The 18,874-nt window shown below is 53.1% G+C and overlaps 2 protein-coding genes across 2 annotated transcripts; one reads left to right on the forward strand and one right to left on the reverse strand.

Annotated features, from left to right (window-relative positions):
* The first annotated feature begins 324 nt into the window (after nt 1-324).
* Nucleotides 325-7,539, forward strand: ZPBP2 (zona pellucida binding protein 2). The gene is made up of 8 exons (XM_005496892.3): nt 325-432; nt 2,184-2,261; nt 2,729-2,854; nt 3,165-3,326; nt 4,044-4,262; nt 5,643-5,728; nt 6,316-6,493; nt 7,022-7,539. Exons 1-8 carry the CDS (start codon nt 351-353, stop codon nt 7,120-7,122), a joined length of 1,032 nt encoding a protein of 343 aa, XP_005496949.2. The 5' UTR covers nt 325-350; the 3' UTR covers nt 7,123-7,539.
* Nucleotides 7,540-13,022: 5,483 nt separating this feature from the next.
* On the reverse strand, nt 13,023-17,415 carry LRRC3C (leucine rich repeat containing 3C). Its single transcript, XM_074557531.1, has 2 exons — nt 17,258-17,415; nt 13,023-15,534 (listed from the first exon to the last, which is right to left on the reverse strand). Exon 2 carries the CDS (start codon nt 15,479-15,481, stop codon nt 14,687-14,689), a length of 795 nt encoding a protein of 264 aa, XP_074413632.1. The 5' UTR covers nt 15,482-15,534; nt 17,258-17,415; the 3' UTR covers nt 13,023-14,686.
* Between the last annotated feature and the right edge of the window lie 1,459 nt (nt 17,416-18,874).

The following is an 18,874-nucleotide window of genomic DNA, read 5'->3' on the forward strand; positions in this document are numbered from 1 at the left end:
GCGGGAGGGGTTGGCCGGGCCCGTCCTTCGCTGCCAAGCGCCTCAGGGGCCTGAAAGCGAGAAAACATAAAAAAAAAAAACCTCCCCAAAACTAAATACTCTTTAAAAATCTCAGTGAAGCGCTGGCGAGGATGTTTTTAAAACCGTATAAAAAGCACGGGGCGTGGGCGAGGGAGCGGAGAAGGAGCGAGGGACCCCGGCGGGGACACCCCACCCTTCCCGCCCTCAGCCCTGAGGGGAGGAAAAAGGGCGGGAAGCGCCGAGCGCGCGCGGGGCTGGAGGCGGGGGGAGGGGGGGGCCGTTAGCGCCCCCTCGCGCCCGCCGCGGCCGTTGTGAGGGGCGGCGGGAGGATGGCGGGGGGCGGCGGGCGGCCCCGCTGCCCCCCGGGCGTTCTCCTCGGCCTGGCGGCCGTGGTGGTGGCGGCAGGATGGGGTGAGAGGGACTAGGGGTGGGGAAGAAGCTGTGGGGGCGTGTTGGTGTGAGGCTGGTACGCTCAGGGGGTGGTAGGGGGGGGGGGAGCTCGTCCGGTGAGCTGGGGTGGGGTCCCCATGGAATATTCCCTCAGAGGGGCAGATTGAAGACCCTCAGAGTGAGCAGCTCCAGCGACATGCCATTGGTGGGTTCCTCTCCACTGTGAGGGACAAATGTCCCTCAAAAACCTTCCCTCAGAGGGACAAATGTCCCCAAAAACCTTCCCTCAGAGGGACAAATGTCCCTCAAAAACCTTCCCTCTGAGGGACAAATGTCCCCAAAAAACCTTCCCTCAGAGCGGGAAATGAAGCCCCTCAGGAGGGGACAGAGTGAGCTCCTCCAGCATCACACCATTGGAGGGTGCCTCTCCACTGTGAGGGACAAATGTCCCTCAAAAACCTTCCCTCAGAGGGACAAATGTCCCCAAAAACCTTCCCTCTGAGGGACAAATGTCCTCAAAAAACCTTCCCTCAGAGAGGGAAATGAAGCCCATGAAGAGGGGACAGGTGGGCTCCATTAACATCTCATTGGTAGATACTGCTCCTCTGTGAGGGACAAATGTCCCCACAAAACCTTCCCTCTGAGGGACAAATGTCCCCAAAAACCTTCCCTCAGAGGGACAAATGTCCCTCAAAAGCCTTCCCTCTGAGGGACAAATGTCCTCAAAAAACCTTCCCTCAGAGCGGGAAATGAAGCCCCTCAGGAGGGGACAGAGTGAGCTCCTCCAGCATCACTCCATTGGTGGGTGCCTCTCCACTGTGAGGGGACAAATGTCCCTAAAACCTTCTCTCTGAGGGACAAATGTCCCCAAAAAATCTTCCCTCAGAGGGATAAATGTCCCCAGAAAAAACCTTCCCTCAGAGTGGGAGATGAAACCCATGAAGAGGGGACAGGTGGGCTCCATTAACATCCCATTGGTGGATACTGCTCCTCTGTGAGGGACAAATGTCCCCACAAAACCTTCCCTCTGAGGGACAAATGTCCCCAAAAACCTTCCCTCAGAGGGACAAATGTCCTCAAAAAACCTTCCCTCAGAGAGGGAAATGAAGCCCATCAGGATGGGACAGGTGGGTTCCAGGGGACAAATGTCCCTAAAAAAACCTTCCCTCTGAGGGACAAATGTCCCCAAAAAAAACCTTCCCTCAGAGTGGGAGATGAAGCCCATGAAGAGGGGACAGGTGGGCTCCATTAAGATCCCATTGGTGGGTGCTGCTCCACTGTGAGGGACAAATGTCCCCAAAAAACCTTCCCCCAGAGGGACAAATGTCCCTCAAAAGCCTTCCCTCTGAGGGAAAAATGTCCCCAAAAAACCTTCACTCAGAGTGGGAGATGAAGCCCGTCAAGAGGGGACAGATGGGCTCTGTTGATACCCCATTGGTGGGACATCCCCACCGTGAGGGACAAATGTCCTCAAAAAATCTTCCCTCAGAGTAGAAGATGAAGCCCCTCAAGAGGAGTTATCAGAGGTTCCAGTGACACCCCACTGTCCCCCAGGCTCAACCCTGGGACACAACAATCAGGCAGGACCACCCCAGTGTGTCCATGGCCTGAAAAAAAAAACAAAACCTTATTTTCAATAATTTCTGCCTCTTCTGGGGATTCTTGTCACAAAAACCTTCATAACAAAATGTGACAAAAGCCAGGGTGCAATAAAGGATTAACAATCACACATTTACATTGATCTCTAATATTCCAATTACTTTTCCCTGCAGTGAGAGCAGAACTGAAGGAAGAGCAATCTATTGATTTAATTGGAAAGAATGAAGTTTATGGTGACATCAGGCATGAAGGTAAACATGTCATTTTTTCCTATCTAAATTTAATTTTTACTGGAATTTGTAGTTTTAAGCCTCAGGATCATTATGTAGCACCAGGATACATGGAACATTTTATGTGTAGGAACAAGAGAAAGGGTGATGAGAATGGAAATCTATTTTGTCCCATAGTGCTGCTGGAAGCAGTGATGAAAATTTAACATCTAAATGAGGGTTTCACTGAAAAATCTGGTGCTTTTTTTTTGCCTGTACCACAGTTTGAGTGTGGGACACAAGTGTCTCCCTCTAACAGTCAGCACCAGCCACACTGTGGACAGTTCCAGGATATTAATTAAGAACAAATGGAGATTAATCTTTAATATCACACTTTGCAAGTCCAAAACTGAAAAATACACTTCAAACACAATTTTCAATTAGGTTTTTTTTTTGGTGATTTATTAAATGTCAGCATTTTACATAATTTACCTGATTCTTTGTTGCAGTGAATGTATATGTTAAGGTGTTTGCAAACAGCCCATTCCTGGTCTGTATGGATTTGGCTCTTTCTCGAGAAAGAATAATAGATCCCAACTATTTGTGGACTGGTCCAGATGGAAGAGTTTTACAAGGTTAGTTCAGACTAAAAATACCACATATTTATCTTCTTTCTATTCACACCCCCCAGTGGTTTCTTAGCCTTTTGCCAGATATTTCCACAAGTTCTGACATTCAACTCCATTTCCCTTCTCCCTCTAAAAGTTACAAATACTTTTACTAAAAAGGAAATTTGTAGTAAATCCTAAAAATCATAAATTTTAGATCATTTCAAGCTAACTTGAACCAGCATCATTATACCTTACAGGAGCAAGGTTTCATCTTCAAATATTCTAAATGCATCAAAAATTGGCCATTTCTGGTAATGCAATATTTCTATTTTAGGGCAAAGCTATGTGAATCTGACAGAGACAGGGAAGCTGATGGTGATGGGTTTCATGGTGCCAATGTCTGGTGCCTACACTTGTACTCTCTCCCACAAAGTCATCGAAACCACAACACAGGAAGAAACAGAAATGGTTGAGGCCTATAAATTCATGGTTTATGGTAAGATTGCCAAGTTAGGAGTAAGCACATTGGTGGGTTTGTGAGCTCTGTGTTTATTGCAAGGCTTGGTTAAAAAAATACCAAAATAATTAAAATTTTATCCGGGCATAGAAATATTTTTTTATTTTAACTTATAGAAATATATGCACCTTTTCATGGTTTTGGGAAAAAGTTTAATATTCATGATCCCAAGGATATATGGCAATAAAATCATCTCTACCCTTAGGTACAGAATTAACTGCAAAAATTCCAGAGTTATCTGAGATCTGCACTCCAGCCCTTGTAACCACTCTTCACCAACATCACTTCCCATCCACAACACAACAACCCAAAAAATACTTGAGAAAAACTAACTTTTAAAATAATAATAAAATTACTCCTACACCATAATTGCATAGAATTGGCACCAATCTGTTTCAGACACACAGCTTTGCTGACATGCTGGTTCTGTGCCATTTTACCTCCTTATTTTTGCTTTTATTATTGAGAACAGAGTCTTCATTAAGTACACAAATTCCTGTATACTTCAAACTAAAATATCTCTTACTATTGAGTCAGCTCTGTCAAGGACAAACATGTTATGACATAATTAATGACAATGCTTTATTTATTTATTTCCTTTTGAATTAAAGCCCATATTTCAGATACAAAAACTGATAATCTAAGATTCAATCTGTGATTACACCCCAGATTCACACCCAAGCCATTTCCTCCCAGCCTACAGGGAAGCTGACCATGCCTATCAGGTGTCTGTTCGCTTCAGCACAACGAGCTGCGGGCTGAAAAACAACGACTTGTTCATCGAGATATTAAAAAAAATCCTCAACAGCAGCATCTCCCACCTGACCTGTCACATTGCAGGGTCATCCTACAAGTGCCACTCTATCAGGACACCAAAGGGCGGCCTCCAGTATGAGCTGTTTGTTAATTTTCTAGGTAATTTCAGGGCTTGTTTGGGAGGGATTGTTTATTGAAGTTGGAGGGGAGACGACCCACCTTGCATTGGTCAGCATCGACTCCACTTTATTGATCCATCAGGCACCTTTTATATCAGTGTTAATTCACTTCATGCATATTGCAAAATCTGAGCTCACAATAGGTCAGAGATAACATACCAACCCCTCCTTATGTTTCCAATACCAAGATTTAGGTTCTCAAAATTATTCTTGCTTTCCCAAAACAGCCAAAGATAGAGCATCCACTTGTTATGAGAAAGCTGCCTGAGAACTCTGATGTGCAAGGCTCTCAAGGCCTTCATGTTTGCCACTTTTACCTGTAGTTAAAAATAACCTGAGAACCTCTGCTGTTCACAGAAGCAGGCTGTGAGAATCTGCTCCTTACAGCTGCTTTCTAAGCCATCTCTGAAAAAATCTCCAACAATTGTTTATTGTTATGAGCAACTTGTGAGTGCTACAAATGATGTCTGAAAATCAGCAGAGTCAAAAGGCACCTCTGAAAGTTGTTCCGGGTTTGGTTTTTTTTTTTTTTGAGTCCCTGTATTTTTTGTTGTTGCCCACAGATGGAGCTAAAACGCAGTTTTAATGTTAAATTTAGCCTTCAACTTTTTACAATCCTAGAGAGAGTGGGGATCACCAAAGTTAGAGAGAATTGTCAGAAGGAGACAGCCCATAATACGTTCTAATGTCACTGTCATATTTAGATTTTCAGGATTTGATTTGAGTGCACTCTGGTTTTAGAATCACAGAATTATTTGAGTTGGAAGGAACCTTAAAGCTCATTCAGTTCCTCCCTGCCATAGGCAAGGCTCCTTCCACTGGACCAACTGGAAAGTCCCATCCAGCCCAGCCTTGAATTTTTTGCTTGATTCTAGGAAATGCACAGAGCTAAAGCAAGAGCCTCACAGCTCCCTCATGGCAGTACTGAGGTGGTTTCACTTCACAAAAAGTTAAATCAGCTGATGCTGCCTTGAGTTAGAGGTGGTTTGTCACTGAGAGAAGAAAATTATTCTTTAATTCTCTGACCACCTTCACTCCTGTATCTGTTCTCTCCACACACAAAGAGAGACCATCCAACAGGTTATGGAATAGTTTTGTGGATATTTTTCCCTATGTGAAGTAAAGAAAATTTCATGACCCAAAGATTTTTAATTTTACATAAAACTTCAGCCCTTTTAGAACACTGATGTTGCTGTGTGAGACATTGATTCCATTCTCTCAGCTCAGTGTATTTCCCCCCAATTTTATACTGATTGACCTCTGACTCCTACTAAACAAAACAAGGAACTAGATGGAAACCACAAGCACCTAATCTACCTTTTTTCCCCTTTTTCATGGATTTTTTTTCCTCCATCCATAGTCAATCCATTTGCACCAGGATGGGAAGAAGTTTGCCAGAAGTTTCCTTACGATTGTGAAGATGTGACAAACAAGAGAGTCCGACAGGTTCTGTGTCAGTCACCTCTTGTCCTCTCTGCCTCTTTAACACCCCCCTCTGCCTTAGCTCCTGCAGTTATGACTGCTACTAATCCATCTTTACCCAGATTTTGTGGGATTAATATTGTAAGTGATGATTCATGGATTTAAAATAATTCAATTCAGGAAGAAAAATGGGTTTTGAAGTCAAATTGATACAAATAGCTTTACAAAAAACAGTCAAAACATCAGGCTCATTACTTGCTTTGTATTTGCTTCTAATAATTAAGAAGCTATTAAGAAACTATTATTTATATTGAGCTTCCAGTCCTCTAAATAAAATTTTTGATTTATGATTTGGTCAATGGAATGCAATTTAAAGTAAGTCTACTGTAGCCAATTTCTAAAATCTGTTCTCTCTGCCTTCTAAATATTAAATCCTGGGATCAGCTCACATGCTAGGTCTGAAGCCAGGCCCCTTGAAGCCAAGGAACACTCCCAGTTAAGGTGACAAGTCAGTGTGTGGAAATCAGGACTAGAAAATATCTCCTTTTATTTTTAAATCAACAAAAATCAACTAACCATGCTTTTATTCCCCCAATATTTTTACATTTTAGGCAGCAGACCTGATTGGGAAGTTTTTCCATCAGATAAAGCACGTTTTGAAGTCTGAGTTTCAGGCTGTCCCTACAATCCAGTACGTGGACAACAGCTTCTCCATGACTCCCATCGACAGCTGTCGGCCAGGTTTTGGGAGAAACCACCACACCCACCAGAACTGTGCCAGCTGCTGTGGTAAATATCAAATCCATCCTTTTAAATAGAGCTCATTGATTTAAATATAGCTGATTAGAGCTGGGCACAGAGCTCTGGGGAGGATTAGGGAAATATTGGGGTCAAAAGCAGGGATATTTCTGTTCATCCTTTGGGAGGATATTCACATTACAGTTATAAAGTAATGATAGGAAATGAGCCAGTGGAGCATGTCAGTGCATTCACAGCTGTAATTGCATTTCCAAGCAAAGTAGAAGTAGTGCAGTGGGTTTTTTCCTTCCAGGTGGCACTGGTGAGTGACAATCCTCAGGATCCAGAGCCCATAAGAAATAATTCCTCTCATGAAAGTCCTGCTAGAAAATTCTCTGCTGATTTTTCAAGTTCTTTTGCAGCAACTGCTGCAGGATGTAGAGTTGGGGGGGATTTAGCCAGAGGCTCAGGGAGCTCTGGAGGGGCAGGAAGGGCACTGGGAAGGCTCACAGGGATGTCTGGTGGTCCCCTTAAAATGGGGGAAAAGTGGCTGGAACCCCAACTCTGTTCTCTTCACAGTGGTTTGTTCTCCTGGAACTTACAGTCCCAACAATGAGGTGACGTGTCAGACCTGTGCCAGGCCTGAGGCCAGTTCGTATGGAGCAAAATCCTGTCATTAAACTGGCACAGACTGGAAAGCCAAAGAGCAGCTGTGAAAGAATTCTTGGTGTTGTGGTGTTCTTTTCATTTTAGCTGCCAATCCTGGAATCCTCCGTTCTCTTTGGAACAAAACATCCTCATTCATACACCCCTAGGTTTTCCGGTGTTCAGGGACCCCTTAGACTGGAAAAAGCACTGCTTAAAACACAGTGTTCATGCAAGGAAAACTAATTAAATGGGGAAAAAAGGAAGTTTGTCACGTGGCTTAGTGCAGAGTCTGTTACTTGGTGGTGACACCAGACACGCCACAGCTTTGTGCTGCTCAGAGAACACAAAGGAGCTGCAAACAATTCCAGGCAGGATGGCAGGTGGCTGTGGTGGAGTTATGTGCCAGACTGGCATATGCCAAAATCTCTGTGAGGAATTTCTAACAGATATTAACAGAGGTATTTGATCTTTGAGATTTAAAAGCATTACGTTCCCCCCTGCTCTTTTTTTTCCCACATTTCTTTCACTGTTTCTGAAATGTTCCAGCCCAAACATGAGCAGAAAGGAAAATCAGATCTCTAAGACAAAAGAGAGGGTGAGTAACAGATTACACAGCCCAGCATTCAGGAGGATTAAGAACCCAGGTTATGGCTCTCTCCTTGTCCCCAGAATAAAGATGGAATATTCCAGAGGGAAGCAGAGAATCTGCAGAGCCTCTTCCTCCTCCTGCTGCTGCACCAAAGCCTCGTGCAGGGCCCGGCTGGCCCCAGGTGCTGCAGGAACAGCAGATTCTCTTACACCAGCTGTGAATTCCTGACCAGTTCACCGGATGATACAAATTGCCAAAGCTCTGAGCTAATGGGAACGTTTTCTTCCCAGAGAAACCTCAGCCCAAGCTGCTTTGGAAGGTTAGCTGCTGGATCTGCAGTGATCCATCACCCTGCTCCCAGAGTGAGTAAAGATTATTTGAGGGCTATCAAGAACTTCATGAGGAACTCCAACTGTTCCCCAGCCCCAGCTGAGCCTCAGCTCCTGGAACATTGGCTTTCAGAGCTGCTTTCTAAGCTGCTCCCTGTGGGAGTTCCTCCCTTCCAGACTCACTTTATTGAGGGACATCAGAGAACTCAATTTCTTGAAAGCAGTGCCCAGCTTCCCTCCTTTTTTCACAAAGCAAAACTAACTCAAGCAAAAGAAGCATCTCCCACTCAACCACCCTAACTTCTTCCAACATTTTGAAATTCCTTGGTGAGTATTCATCCAAAAATCGACCAGATTCAACCCAGTTTAACTTATCCATAGTGACAGGAACACAGCAGGAGACAGCACGGGCACAGACCCCGCTCCGAGCTTTTCAGAGTCATTACTTATTAAATACTAAGGAATAAAGTGTGCTGTAATGAGCATTTCCACTGCCCTTGGGCTGATTATCCTGCCTGCCAACTGGACACTGTGCACAGCTCAGGCTGAGACAGATGAAGCAGCCGGGCTCAGCGGTGCTGCCTGCTTCTCTTGGCCTATTTCAAGCAGGAGGAAATGCCACATGCATCAATTATGAGGGGAAAAAAAAGCTGTAAGTACCTCCTAAGTGCCATGGAGAGTCACAAATGAACTGTACTCCCTCCTGAAAGCTCTTACAGCACCTTCACTTCTTCAGGGGAGCTCAAACTGATTGGGAAAATTTTACACAGAGGAAGTCCTTCCCTGCTCCTGCATCCCTGGAAGTGTCCAAGGCCAGGCTGGGGAGAGCTTGGAGCAGCCTGGGATGGTGGAAGGTGTCCCTGCCCCGACAGGGGGTCCAGCTGATGAGTTTTAATACCCCTTCCAACCCAAACTATCATGGAATTCTATGATTCTAAAAGCAGCAAAAATAGCTCAAATATTTAAGTATCACATTGCAAAGCAGTTTATGTCAGCAATTCTGTGGAGACTCATAAAAACCTGTCAGGAAGTGGCTTCTCTCTGACCTTTCCTGTGTGAAAGTCCTCTGCATCCAGCTGGAGCTGAGCTTTTCATGGCTGACAGCATCCCTCACACCTCTCACACCTTGGGATGTACAAATCCCTGTGAGCAGCTCTCACCTCAACTGTACCCATCCCTCTCTACCTCCCACAGCTGCAACAGCTCTGCAAGACCTTTCCTCACTGCTTTAAACCCTCCTCAAATCCTCTTTTTCTGCTTGGTTCTGGGTTTGAAGGAGGAATCATGGAAAGCTGGGCTGTGCCTGGTGCTGTTGGTGAGGTGGGGCAGCTCCATCACCCCTGTGAGGCTCAGCCCTTTGAACCCCACTTAAACCTGCCCTGGTCCCACAGCTCCAACCTCACTCTGTGCCAAGGACCATCACAACACCTTGAGAACACTGAGGAATCCTCACCAAAAAATAAATTTAGAACTTCAAACTTCCTGTCCTCTTCTCCACACAGACCTCCTGGATCTCAGCACGTACTGACAGCACACGAGAGCTTTGAAACATCCACAAATGGCAAAAATAACAGGAATAATCTGCCAGCTGGAAGCTGCAGCCCATTGTTTTCCCATCAGAGCTGCCTGGAACAACCCACTTGAGAAACACTTAAGGAACACGTGTTCAAACATTCACTGCAGAGCTGCAGGCACTGATGGGACTCATCCATCGGTGACAGTGACACTTTGGCTCCAGTGGGAAAGTTCTCTTGTAACTCCCTGCAGCAGCTTCATTAACCCACAAATTACTCTAAATTTAAGCCAAGAGGAGTTGAAGGTGCCACAGAGTTGCCCAGGACACAACTCATGGCCTCTGCTCACAGATAAGGAGAGGAGCTGTGGGAAGCAGGCAGAGCAGGTGGGATTGGCACATCCCAGGTGCTCCTCACATCTGGCATGGCTGTGGTGCAGCCCTGGCTATTCCATCCCCCAGGAATTCCTCCAAGGACACAACCAGGAGCCATTTTGGTGGAAAGATGCTTGAAAACAAAGCTTGTCAAGTGTCGGGTTTTCAGCTGTTTGAAGGGCCTGGAAAGGCCCGGAGTGGCCTTGGGACAGCCCGCGTATCGAAGGATGAGAAGAGGCTTCAGTTCTTCTTTCGGTTTTTATGTTTATTAATTGTTTAACTAAAATATGTTCTTTCAGCCCGACAGAGATCTGCTCAGCAGTCAGCCATGAGCACACTGTGCCGCTCTCCGTAAAGGCACCTATCTTTATACCCATTGTTACGTGTACAATATTTATCATTTTTCCCCAATACCATTTATTCTTATTACTCGGTTCACTTTCAGTAATAACCAATCCGAAAGTGCCACCATCACCAAAGAAGATGGAGGAGAAGAAGAAGAAGAAGAAGGACAGGACACGCCCCAATTCCTCCATCTTACTTCTCTAAATCCTCCTGTACAGAAATCCTAAACCCTGTGTCTCACCCTCTAATTAACTAATCTTTTCGCCATTCACCTCGGTGAAGCCCTCATCCTTGTTGTCTCCCGTGTAGGGTCAAAGTCCAGCCACCAGACACTTCTGGCAACATTCCAGGACTCTCAAGCCCCCCAAGGGTGCTCTCGGTGGCTCGGCACCTCAGGACTGAGATCCTGACATCCGACAGTCAAGGATGTTCCAAGAGTGCCCAGGTGACACTGGAAGTGCCACAGACACAGATCCCTGATGCTTCCACAGGAGGATGAAACTGAGCCCCAGACCATGGATGCTGATGGTCCTGGGTCTTCTAAGACAGGAAAAATACCTGGAAATGCAACATTTTCTTCTGAGAGTGAAAACTTTGAGGGCCACACAATTTTATTAATTGGTACAACTTTATCCTAAAAGAACAGCTGTTGGAAAATGCTCCCTGGACTCAGCCATGCCTGCCTTGGACGAGTGATGAGAGGGAAAATCACCAGGGAGTCTGGAGGGGAGCGTGTGGCTGGCTGAACCGCTGAGCTCTCAACCACAGGCACAGGAAGTGCTATTGTGATTTTTAGCTCTGCTTCATTTTCCTACCCACTGAAATTAAATTTTCTCCTGCCCATGCCCAGTGACCACACGATGTGCCCAGCAGCTTCCCTAGAACCACTGGCATCATTGGATTAATGAGTCCTGTGCAGGCAGTGAACAAGGATGATTCATTATTGGCAGCAATGCAGCTGTATATGGATTTTTTTGGGGGGTGAAAGAAATAAATAAGGTCCCTGAGTGAAAGGCGGGTGATGAAGTGTAGCCTGGCTTTAATCCCAGTATAATTGCTGCCATCACTCCTAATTATCGATAAATATTTTTCTAATTGTGGAAATTAAACAATTAGACATCCTTCCTTCCCTCTTGGAAATCGAATCAGTTCAAAGTCCAGGATGCAGTCTGGGAACACGCTCCACTTGTAGGCAAGGGAAAACAAGATTTCTCCCAAAACTTCCTCCCAAAACTTTCTCCCAAAGCCCCCCCTTGCCACCTGGCACATCCTGGGGGTTTCCTAGGAACACTCCTCATCCCTGTGATCCCAGGGGATTCCAGGGAAAGAGTCAACCCTGCCAAGAGGATTCAGGTCACAGATCCTGCCCCAGTGACACGTTTTCCTCCATCCTGGAGAGGAGAGGAGAGCAGGCTGGGCAGGCAGAGCTCCTTGGAAGTCAATAACAGAGATTTACCGACGTGCTGGAACGCACAGAAGGAGGTCACGCTGTTAAATTCTCCTGCTGCTGATCCCTGTGGATAAATCTACATCAGGAAATGAATTATCCAGAGAGGGGTATTAAAAGGGATGATTCTAATTATTTTCTGAAGGAGAAGTGCTGCCTTTAATGCTGAGCCCCTCGTGCCCACCGTGCCGAGTGCCAGCTCCCACTCTCAGCAGGGTCTGGCCCCACAGCACCTCACAACTGGAAAGAGTGGGATGAGAAAAATCCCTCCTTGAGACTGAAGGCATCTGGCAGGCTGTGTCCTCTGCTCCTGAGAGCCCAGGTTGGGCACAGCACCCCCAGGAAATATCCCCATAAAGTCATTTTTCTGTTCCTCCCCATTCCCAGTCACATGTGATTAAATATCTGACAGTACCGACAGCCTAAATCCAGCACGATTCCATCCCACACCAAGTTACCTTCCCAAATCTCACTGCGGATTTTTGTTAGACTCCTTGTGTGTTTTATCCCCCTGTACACCCACACAGGCTGTTCCACAGCCAGACAAACCCCTGGAATCCACTTCCTTTCCCCCGTGCTCATCAGTGTGGGCTGGAATGAGCCTGATGGTTTCCATCCAAGCAATCCCAGAGACAGGATCCAGAGCAGAGCTGACCCCGGGGGACTCGGCATCATCCAGCCCCGTGAGAGGGGACACCTGCAGGACTCCAGGGAGCCACGGGCAGGGTGGCAGCTGCGGGCACGTGTCCTGCGTGTCCCCCAGCCCTCCCAGCTGCTCCGGGAGCCGCGGGAGGAGCATCCCCAGGGAGTGACCGGAGCGGGGACAGCAGCCATCTGCTCCAGAGCCCGGGGTCTGCGTCTGGAGACAGCCGAGTGACAAACAAGGTTAATGTCCCACGAGCGGGAGCTGTCACTCTGCGTTAGGGCCCGGCTTTCACCTTCCATGGCACAAGACTCCAGCACGGATCGCGCGGGGAGAGACGCCGGCAAACGGGGACGGGGCTGTGACCGGAGAGGCCTCTTGTGGGGACCGTGGGGTTGGAAGGGCTTGTCCCTCCCTGCCTCGCGATGGGCACGGCAGGGCAGGCAGCGGAGCAGAGCCCTGGGAAAGCGCCCCACGGTGTCCTGGGTGCCGCGGGGACCGGCACCGTGCCAGCGACCTGAGCCGAGCCCGGCTGTTCATTATTGAAGGCTGGGGCAGGGTTACCGGAGGGACGGGTGTCCTGTTTCTGCCACCGCCTGTCGCGGGCACCTCCGTCCTTCCTTTGCTGCCACAACGTCACCAGGGCCCGGTGACCCACAGACACACACAGCAGCACACGCCGGCCACCGGCTCCAAAGTAAAAGCCAACTTTATTGCCGTATAAAGAACTAAAATGTCCCTTAACCCAAACACAGATGGGTCGGGTGGTCCCGGCACAAGCGGTGGCCTGGGGGGAGCAGCCTGGGAGGTTCAGTCGGGTCCTCCCCAGCCCCTTTTCTCCTCAGCCGGTTGCAGAGAGGGGAGGAGCTGCCGTGGGGCTGCGGGGACGCCCGGATGGGAGCTGGGGCTGAGGTGTTTGTGCGTTGCAGAGCTCCTGCTCTGTGTTGGAATCAGGCACTTGTGGAAGGGCGGGCCCTGCTCCTGCTCCCACCAGCACCGGGGCACGAGGGTGGCACAGGCAGGGCTGGAGCTGCCCACAGCAGGGGCTGAGGCTGGGCCTGCCCACAAGGCAGCTCTGGCCCGCTACAGAGAAGCTTCCAGCAGCTTTGGTCGGTGCTCTTGGTGAGTTAAGGCAATTTAGCATTGGTTGGTTTAAAAAAAGGCCAAAACCAGCAAAACCAGATGTCCCAGAGGCCAGACAGGCAGGTGTAAAAGTCTGGGGCTGCTCTGGTTTTGCTCTGAGCGGCCACTTGGGCCCTGCATGCCCAAAGTGGGCACTGACCCCTGCCTGTGCCAGCCCTGTGCTCAACATCGCCTCCACCACTGCCACCAGGAACCCGCAGCCCAACACTGGAAATGTCAAGAAGAGACTTTGGAATATTTTAGGGGAGATTCAGGCTCCTGACAGCAGTGCAGGGGTGGGGAGAGGACGGAAGAGCTGTGGCAGCTCCCTCCATCCTGCTTCCCATCACAGTGACCGGTCAGCAGCTTGTGAGGTGGGAGCTCCCCTCCGGCAGGGACACCAGCAGATGGCCAAGGGTGCTGCCAGCACCCTCCCTCATGGCCCCCAAGAGCACCCAGGGGACCCCCACTCCCCAAATGTCCCGGCAGGGCTGAAGGCACTGCCAGGACCCCCAGGTGCCCCTCCATCAGCACCCACATCCCTGGCAGCCCCAAAGGAGCTCATTCCCCATTTGGTTCTCATTCCCCACACTCCAAGAAAGGTCCTGGGTTTGCCCATGTCCGAGTGGTGACACCCATGCCCCTTGCCCCACCTGGCCTGAGCGCCGGGAAAGGGGCAGGGAGATGAAACGGAAGATGGGGCGGCACCAACCGGTGTGTCCCCACCCCCTGCCCCACCTCTTGGTCCCGCTGACCCTCCAGGGCCAGTGACCTGGCAGGACACTGGCCTTGCAGCCGTACTGCTCCTCCCCAGTGCCCTCCCAGCAGGGATCCAGGCCCAGGCTGCCCTGGGCTGCCGTACCATCCCCTGGGCAGCCAAGGGGGAGCCGGGGAGAGATGAAAACACCGATTCCGTAATGCCCCAAGGGATCTCTGCAAAGGAAATATAAAAAGTTTGAGATGAAGTCCAAATGTCCAAGTCAGTCAGAGCAATGGCCACATGCCAGGGGGATGCTCTGGGTTGCTCCAGTCCTCCATAACTTGGGAAGATGCTGCAGATCCTCCATGCTCATGTCTGATACCCATCCCTGACCTGAGCCACCGAGCCAGGGACCCATCAGCTGTGGCTGCTGCTTCCAGGAGGAGAACAGAACAAACCCAGGAGTATCTCTGTGCGATGCCAGTGGCCGGTGCCCAGCTCCACACGTCCCCATGTCCTGCAGGATGCTGTGCTCACACCACAGTGCTGATGGTGGATGACTCCTCTGACCGCCGCTGTTTGCTGGGCAGTGACTTGAGATACTCCAAGTGTCGCCGGGCGTCCTCCTGGTTCTGCCTGACATAATAAACCAGGTAGGAAATCACCATGGCGAACCAGCCGAACATGGTGACCAGCATGGCGATGTCCGTGGTCTTCTTGTACACGTTGCAGAGATCTGTGTCAGCAATGACCTGCAGGAAAGCTTTGCCCACGTGCTCCTCCTGCGTGGAGGAGTCGCACACGATGCCCCCCGAGGATTCAGCCGCCAGTTCCACGGCACGGATCAGCTCCTGCAGCCGGCAGTCACACAGCCAGGGGTTGTTGGACAGGTTCACCTTGGCTTTCAGGTTGCTAAAGGCGTCTTTGCTGACCGACACCAGCCTGTTGGAAGACAAGTCCAAGGAGTGCAGGTGCTCTGCCAGGCCCTGGAAAGCCCCAGTTTCAATCCTGGCGATGGCATTGTGGGACAGATCCAGCTCCAGCAGGAGCGGCAGGTCCCGGAAGGCATCGCGAGGCAGGAAGGGGATTTGGTTGAAGTCCAGGTAGAGTTTGTTGGTGTCGTTGGGGATGTCCCTGGGGACCTCGGTCAGCTGAGCGTTGCTGCAGCGAAAGGTCTTCAACCCCTCCTCTTCTGAGGGGTAACAGCCCTTGGGGAAGGCAGCGGCTGGGTGCAGGCAGGAGCCCAGGAGGAGGAGGAGGAGGAAGAGGCTCTGCAGGAGCAGTCCCATGGTGATGGGGCGGAGGAGAACCCCCTGTGCTGCAGTCATGGTGCTGCACTGCCTTCCTCACACCCACAGTGCTTCAGCTGGACCTGGCACATCTGAGACAGGGACAACAAGGGGACAGTGTCAGGCTGAGACAGGGGCAGAACTGTCACTGAGCTGGCTGTGAGTGCCACATCTGACCCTGGCCATGAAGGAGGGACAAGGATGGGGACCAGGACAGCTGTCATGGCTCACACTTTCCCCCATGCCCGGCCATCACCTCGCTCTGGGCTCCTGCGTGGCAGGATCAGGCCCCAGGGGCTGGGCACGTCTCCTGCGCCGGCAGCTGGGCTCTAACAACCGGAGGCGCTCGGGCTGAGCCAGAGGCGGGGTGAGCTCCCGCCCTGCCAAGGTCACGGCGCCGCGATCGCTGCTCGCAGGAGGCCGATGCATCCTGCGGCGGCCGGAGGACGCACCAGAGCGAGCCCCGGCTCCGGGCGAGCGGCCGCTGCAGGCGGCCCCCGGGGAATGCCACGGAAAACATGAGCAGGCAGCGGCTCAGCAGGTTCCTGCTCCCGGCTCCACTCTCCGGGAGTGCCCGGGGCACACTCGGCGGGTTTTCTCCTTCCGAGGGCACCGGCACAGGTGGGTGCTGCTGTGCTCTGCCCGCTGCCACCCACCGTGGGGTAGGGCTGCTCACACCACCCCGTAACCATGGGCCCCATCCAGCCCTTGATTCCGGAGGGGAAAAGCGTCAGCAGGAAAGAAACAAAAACAGAAAAAGGAAATTCACTGGAGCTGAGCGTGCAACGAGTTCCCAGGGTGGTGGCAGCAGATAAGGGCCGTGTCTGAGCGCTCAGAGCGCTGCCCGGCTCTCCCAGCCCTGGCTCCCAGCACGTCCAGGGGTCCCAGCCCGTCCCTGTGCCGGCCGTGGCAGAGCAGCCCTGGGGGCAGGATCCACGTGCTCTCTCAGCATCCCGAAATAGAAGCCACTGGCGCCAACAGGCACCTACCTGTGTCAGCCGGCCGGGCAGAGCTCAGTGCAGCTGCGGGAGCCCCGAGCTATTCCACCAGCAAAGCTGCCTCTGCTCCCTCTGCTCCCCGGAGCACCCCAACACCGGCAAACCCGCCCCGGGGCGCTGAGCGGGGCTCCTCGGTGTGCTGCAGAGGCGGCCACCACAGGGTGGTCCCCAAGCACGGGAGGAGAGCACCCGGGTGCTGGGCACTGTCACACAGCCCTGCCACGCCGACACACCCCAAGGTCACACCTGTGCCGAGCTCAGCCTGCGCTGGCGGAGCCCCGCGATCCAGGAGGGTCCTGAGGGGGAACCAGAGCTCAGGGCACACCAAGGGCACCGGGACCCGGGAGCCCACACTGCACCAGCCCACCGGGTCTGACAGAGGTAACCTGGGACAGACACAGCCCCGGGGTACCCGCTGCCCGGGAAACCACCGGCATGAGCCGGGACCCGGTGTCACGGGAGGGGGCTGCTTCATCCACGGGACACCCCTGCGGGTGGGACGCGGACCAGAAACGGCAGCGACGACAACGAGCCAGCCCTTGCCCCAGCGCGGGTTTCCCAGCCCGCAACAGGGCGAGGGATCCCCAGCCCGAAGCGGCGCCAGGAGATGCTGTTGAGGAGCCGGGGGCAATGCGGACGCCAGGATTCTCCGTGAGCCCGGGGATGCCCGGGAATCCCCCCGGCCCCGCTTGGCAGCGGGGGCGTCGCAGGCGAGGGAAGCCCCGGTGCTTCCCCGGGGGAAGCTCCGCTCTGCGCGGCGCTGCCGGCCCTCCCCTCCCCGCCTCCCGCCCCACCGGAGGTCCCGTTGCGGACTCACCTGCCTGTGCAGCCCCCGGCGGCGGAGCGGCCCCGCGCCCCGGGCCGGAGCGGCCGCGCCCCGCGCAGCGCGGCGGCCCCGGAGCCGGCGGCGGCGGCGGGGCCGGTGGGCGGGATCCTCCGCCCGGGCCTCCCCGGGGCTCCCCGCCCCCGACCCGCCCCGCCGGGGGGGCCGTGCAGCGCCGAGCACCCTCGGCCAGAAGCCTTCCCAGCTCCGAGCCCCACCGGAGAAGCGCTGCCCCGGGTCCTCACACCGGGAAGCGCGGGAAGACACCGGAGACACCCAGTGAGGAGCTGCCGAGACCCCCGAGCCGGGGGCAGCTGGGGCCGGGGCGTCCCGGGACACTCCATGACCGCCGCCCCCCCGGGCCCCCGCCGAACTCCGGCCCCCGGGCCCTCGGTGCCCCCCGGTGCTGCCCCCGCAACCCCCCAGGAATCCCCTCATCCCCTCCCCAGGTCTTCGTGGGGAGCAGGACCCCCCTACTCCCACTCCGAGGGGGTCACGGGCCCCCCCCCCGTCGCGCACCGGCATCGCTTACTCGGGGAAACCCGACCCGCGGCGGTGGCACCGGGCGGGGCGGGATCCGGGGGAACCGGAGTGGGTCCCCAGTCCAGCCCCGGCTTTCCTGGCCGGGGGCCCCCGGGCAGGGCTGCGGCTCGGGGTCCCGCCGCCCCGGGGCACCGGCCAGTCTGGCTCAGGACCATGGAGAGCGGCCGCCGTTACCGGGCCCCGGGAGAGACGCGGCTCCCGCTGCCCCGGTCCCAGATCTCCGCGGCGGGAGAGCCCGGCCTCGGGCACTGACGTTCTCCCGCTGCCGTGTGGGGATAAAAGGTTTAGGAGGCGCCTGGCCTGGATCTCGCTTCAATTAGGAAAAGGGAACCTGACGGCAGCCAGAGCCGGCCGCGGGCAGATCCTCCCCAGAGACCCCCGCGCTCCCCGGGGCCAGGCCGCTGCTGGGTCTGGAAGCGTTCAAAAAAACCCGTGGATGTGTATTTGGGGACATGGTTTAGTGATGAAGGTGACAGTGCTTGGCTGTTGGTTGGAGTCGATGATTTTAGAGGTCTTTTTGATGTTTCCTTGCCCGTAGCCAAGCCCGATGTCGGGCTCACCGGGCAGGGCTGTCCCGGGACAGCGGGCAGCCACACTCGGTGCTCTTGAGCGCTTCTCTGGCATCTCCCGGTTCGCCCGGGGAGCGGAGCAGCCCCGCGCTGCCCATCCCCGTTCCCAGCGCTGCCGGGAGCAGGGATGGGCGTGCTGGGATGTGGCGGCTCGGGTGACACAGCCCCACGCCGCGGGACGGGGCCAGGGTGACACGCAAGTGCGTGGGGGGACCGAGCTGGGACCGGAGAGGCCGTGGGTGATCCCGGCAGCGGGAGCAGCCCCAGGGCTGCACCCCACGGGGGTCCCACGGGGCACCCACAGCACAAAACCTGCAGTGCAGCACGACCCACGCGGACCCTTCCCACCGCAGGATGGCTAAAAATAGGCGGCACTACGGAGCTAAATATAACCGGCATCGACCGGGCAGCGGGACCGGCAGCGGCAGAGCGGGAGCTGAGCACGGCCCGGCACCGGCAGGGCTGGGAGCGAGCGAGGCCTAGGAATCCACACGGGAAC

This window comes from Zonotrichia albicollis, chromosome 23 (assembly GCF_047830755.1).
Source record: "Zonotrichia albicollis isolate bZonAlb1 chromosome 23, bZonAlb1.hap1, whole genome shotgun sequence".
NCBI lineage: Eukaryota > Metazoa > Chordata > Aves > Passeriformes > Passerellidae > Zonotrichia > Zonotrichia albicollis.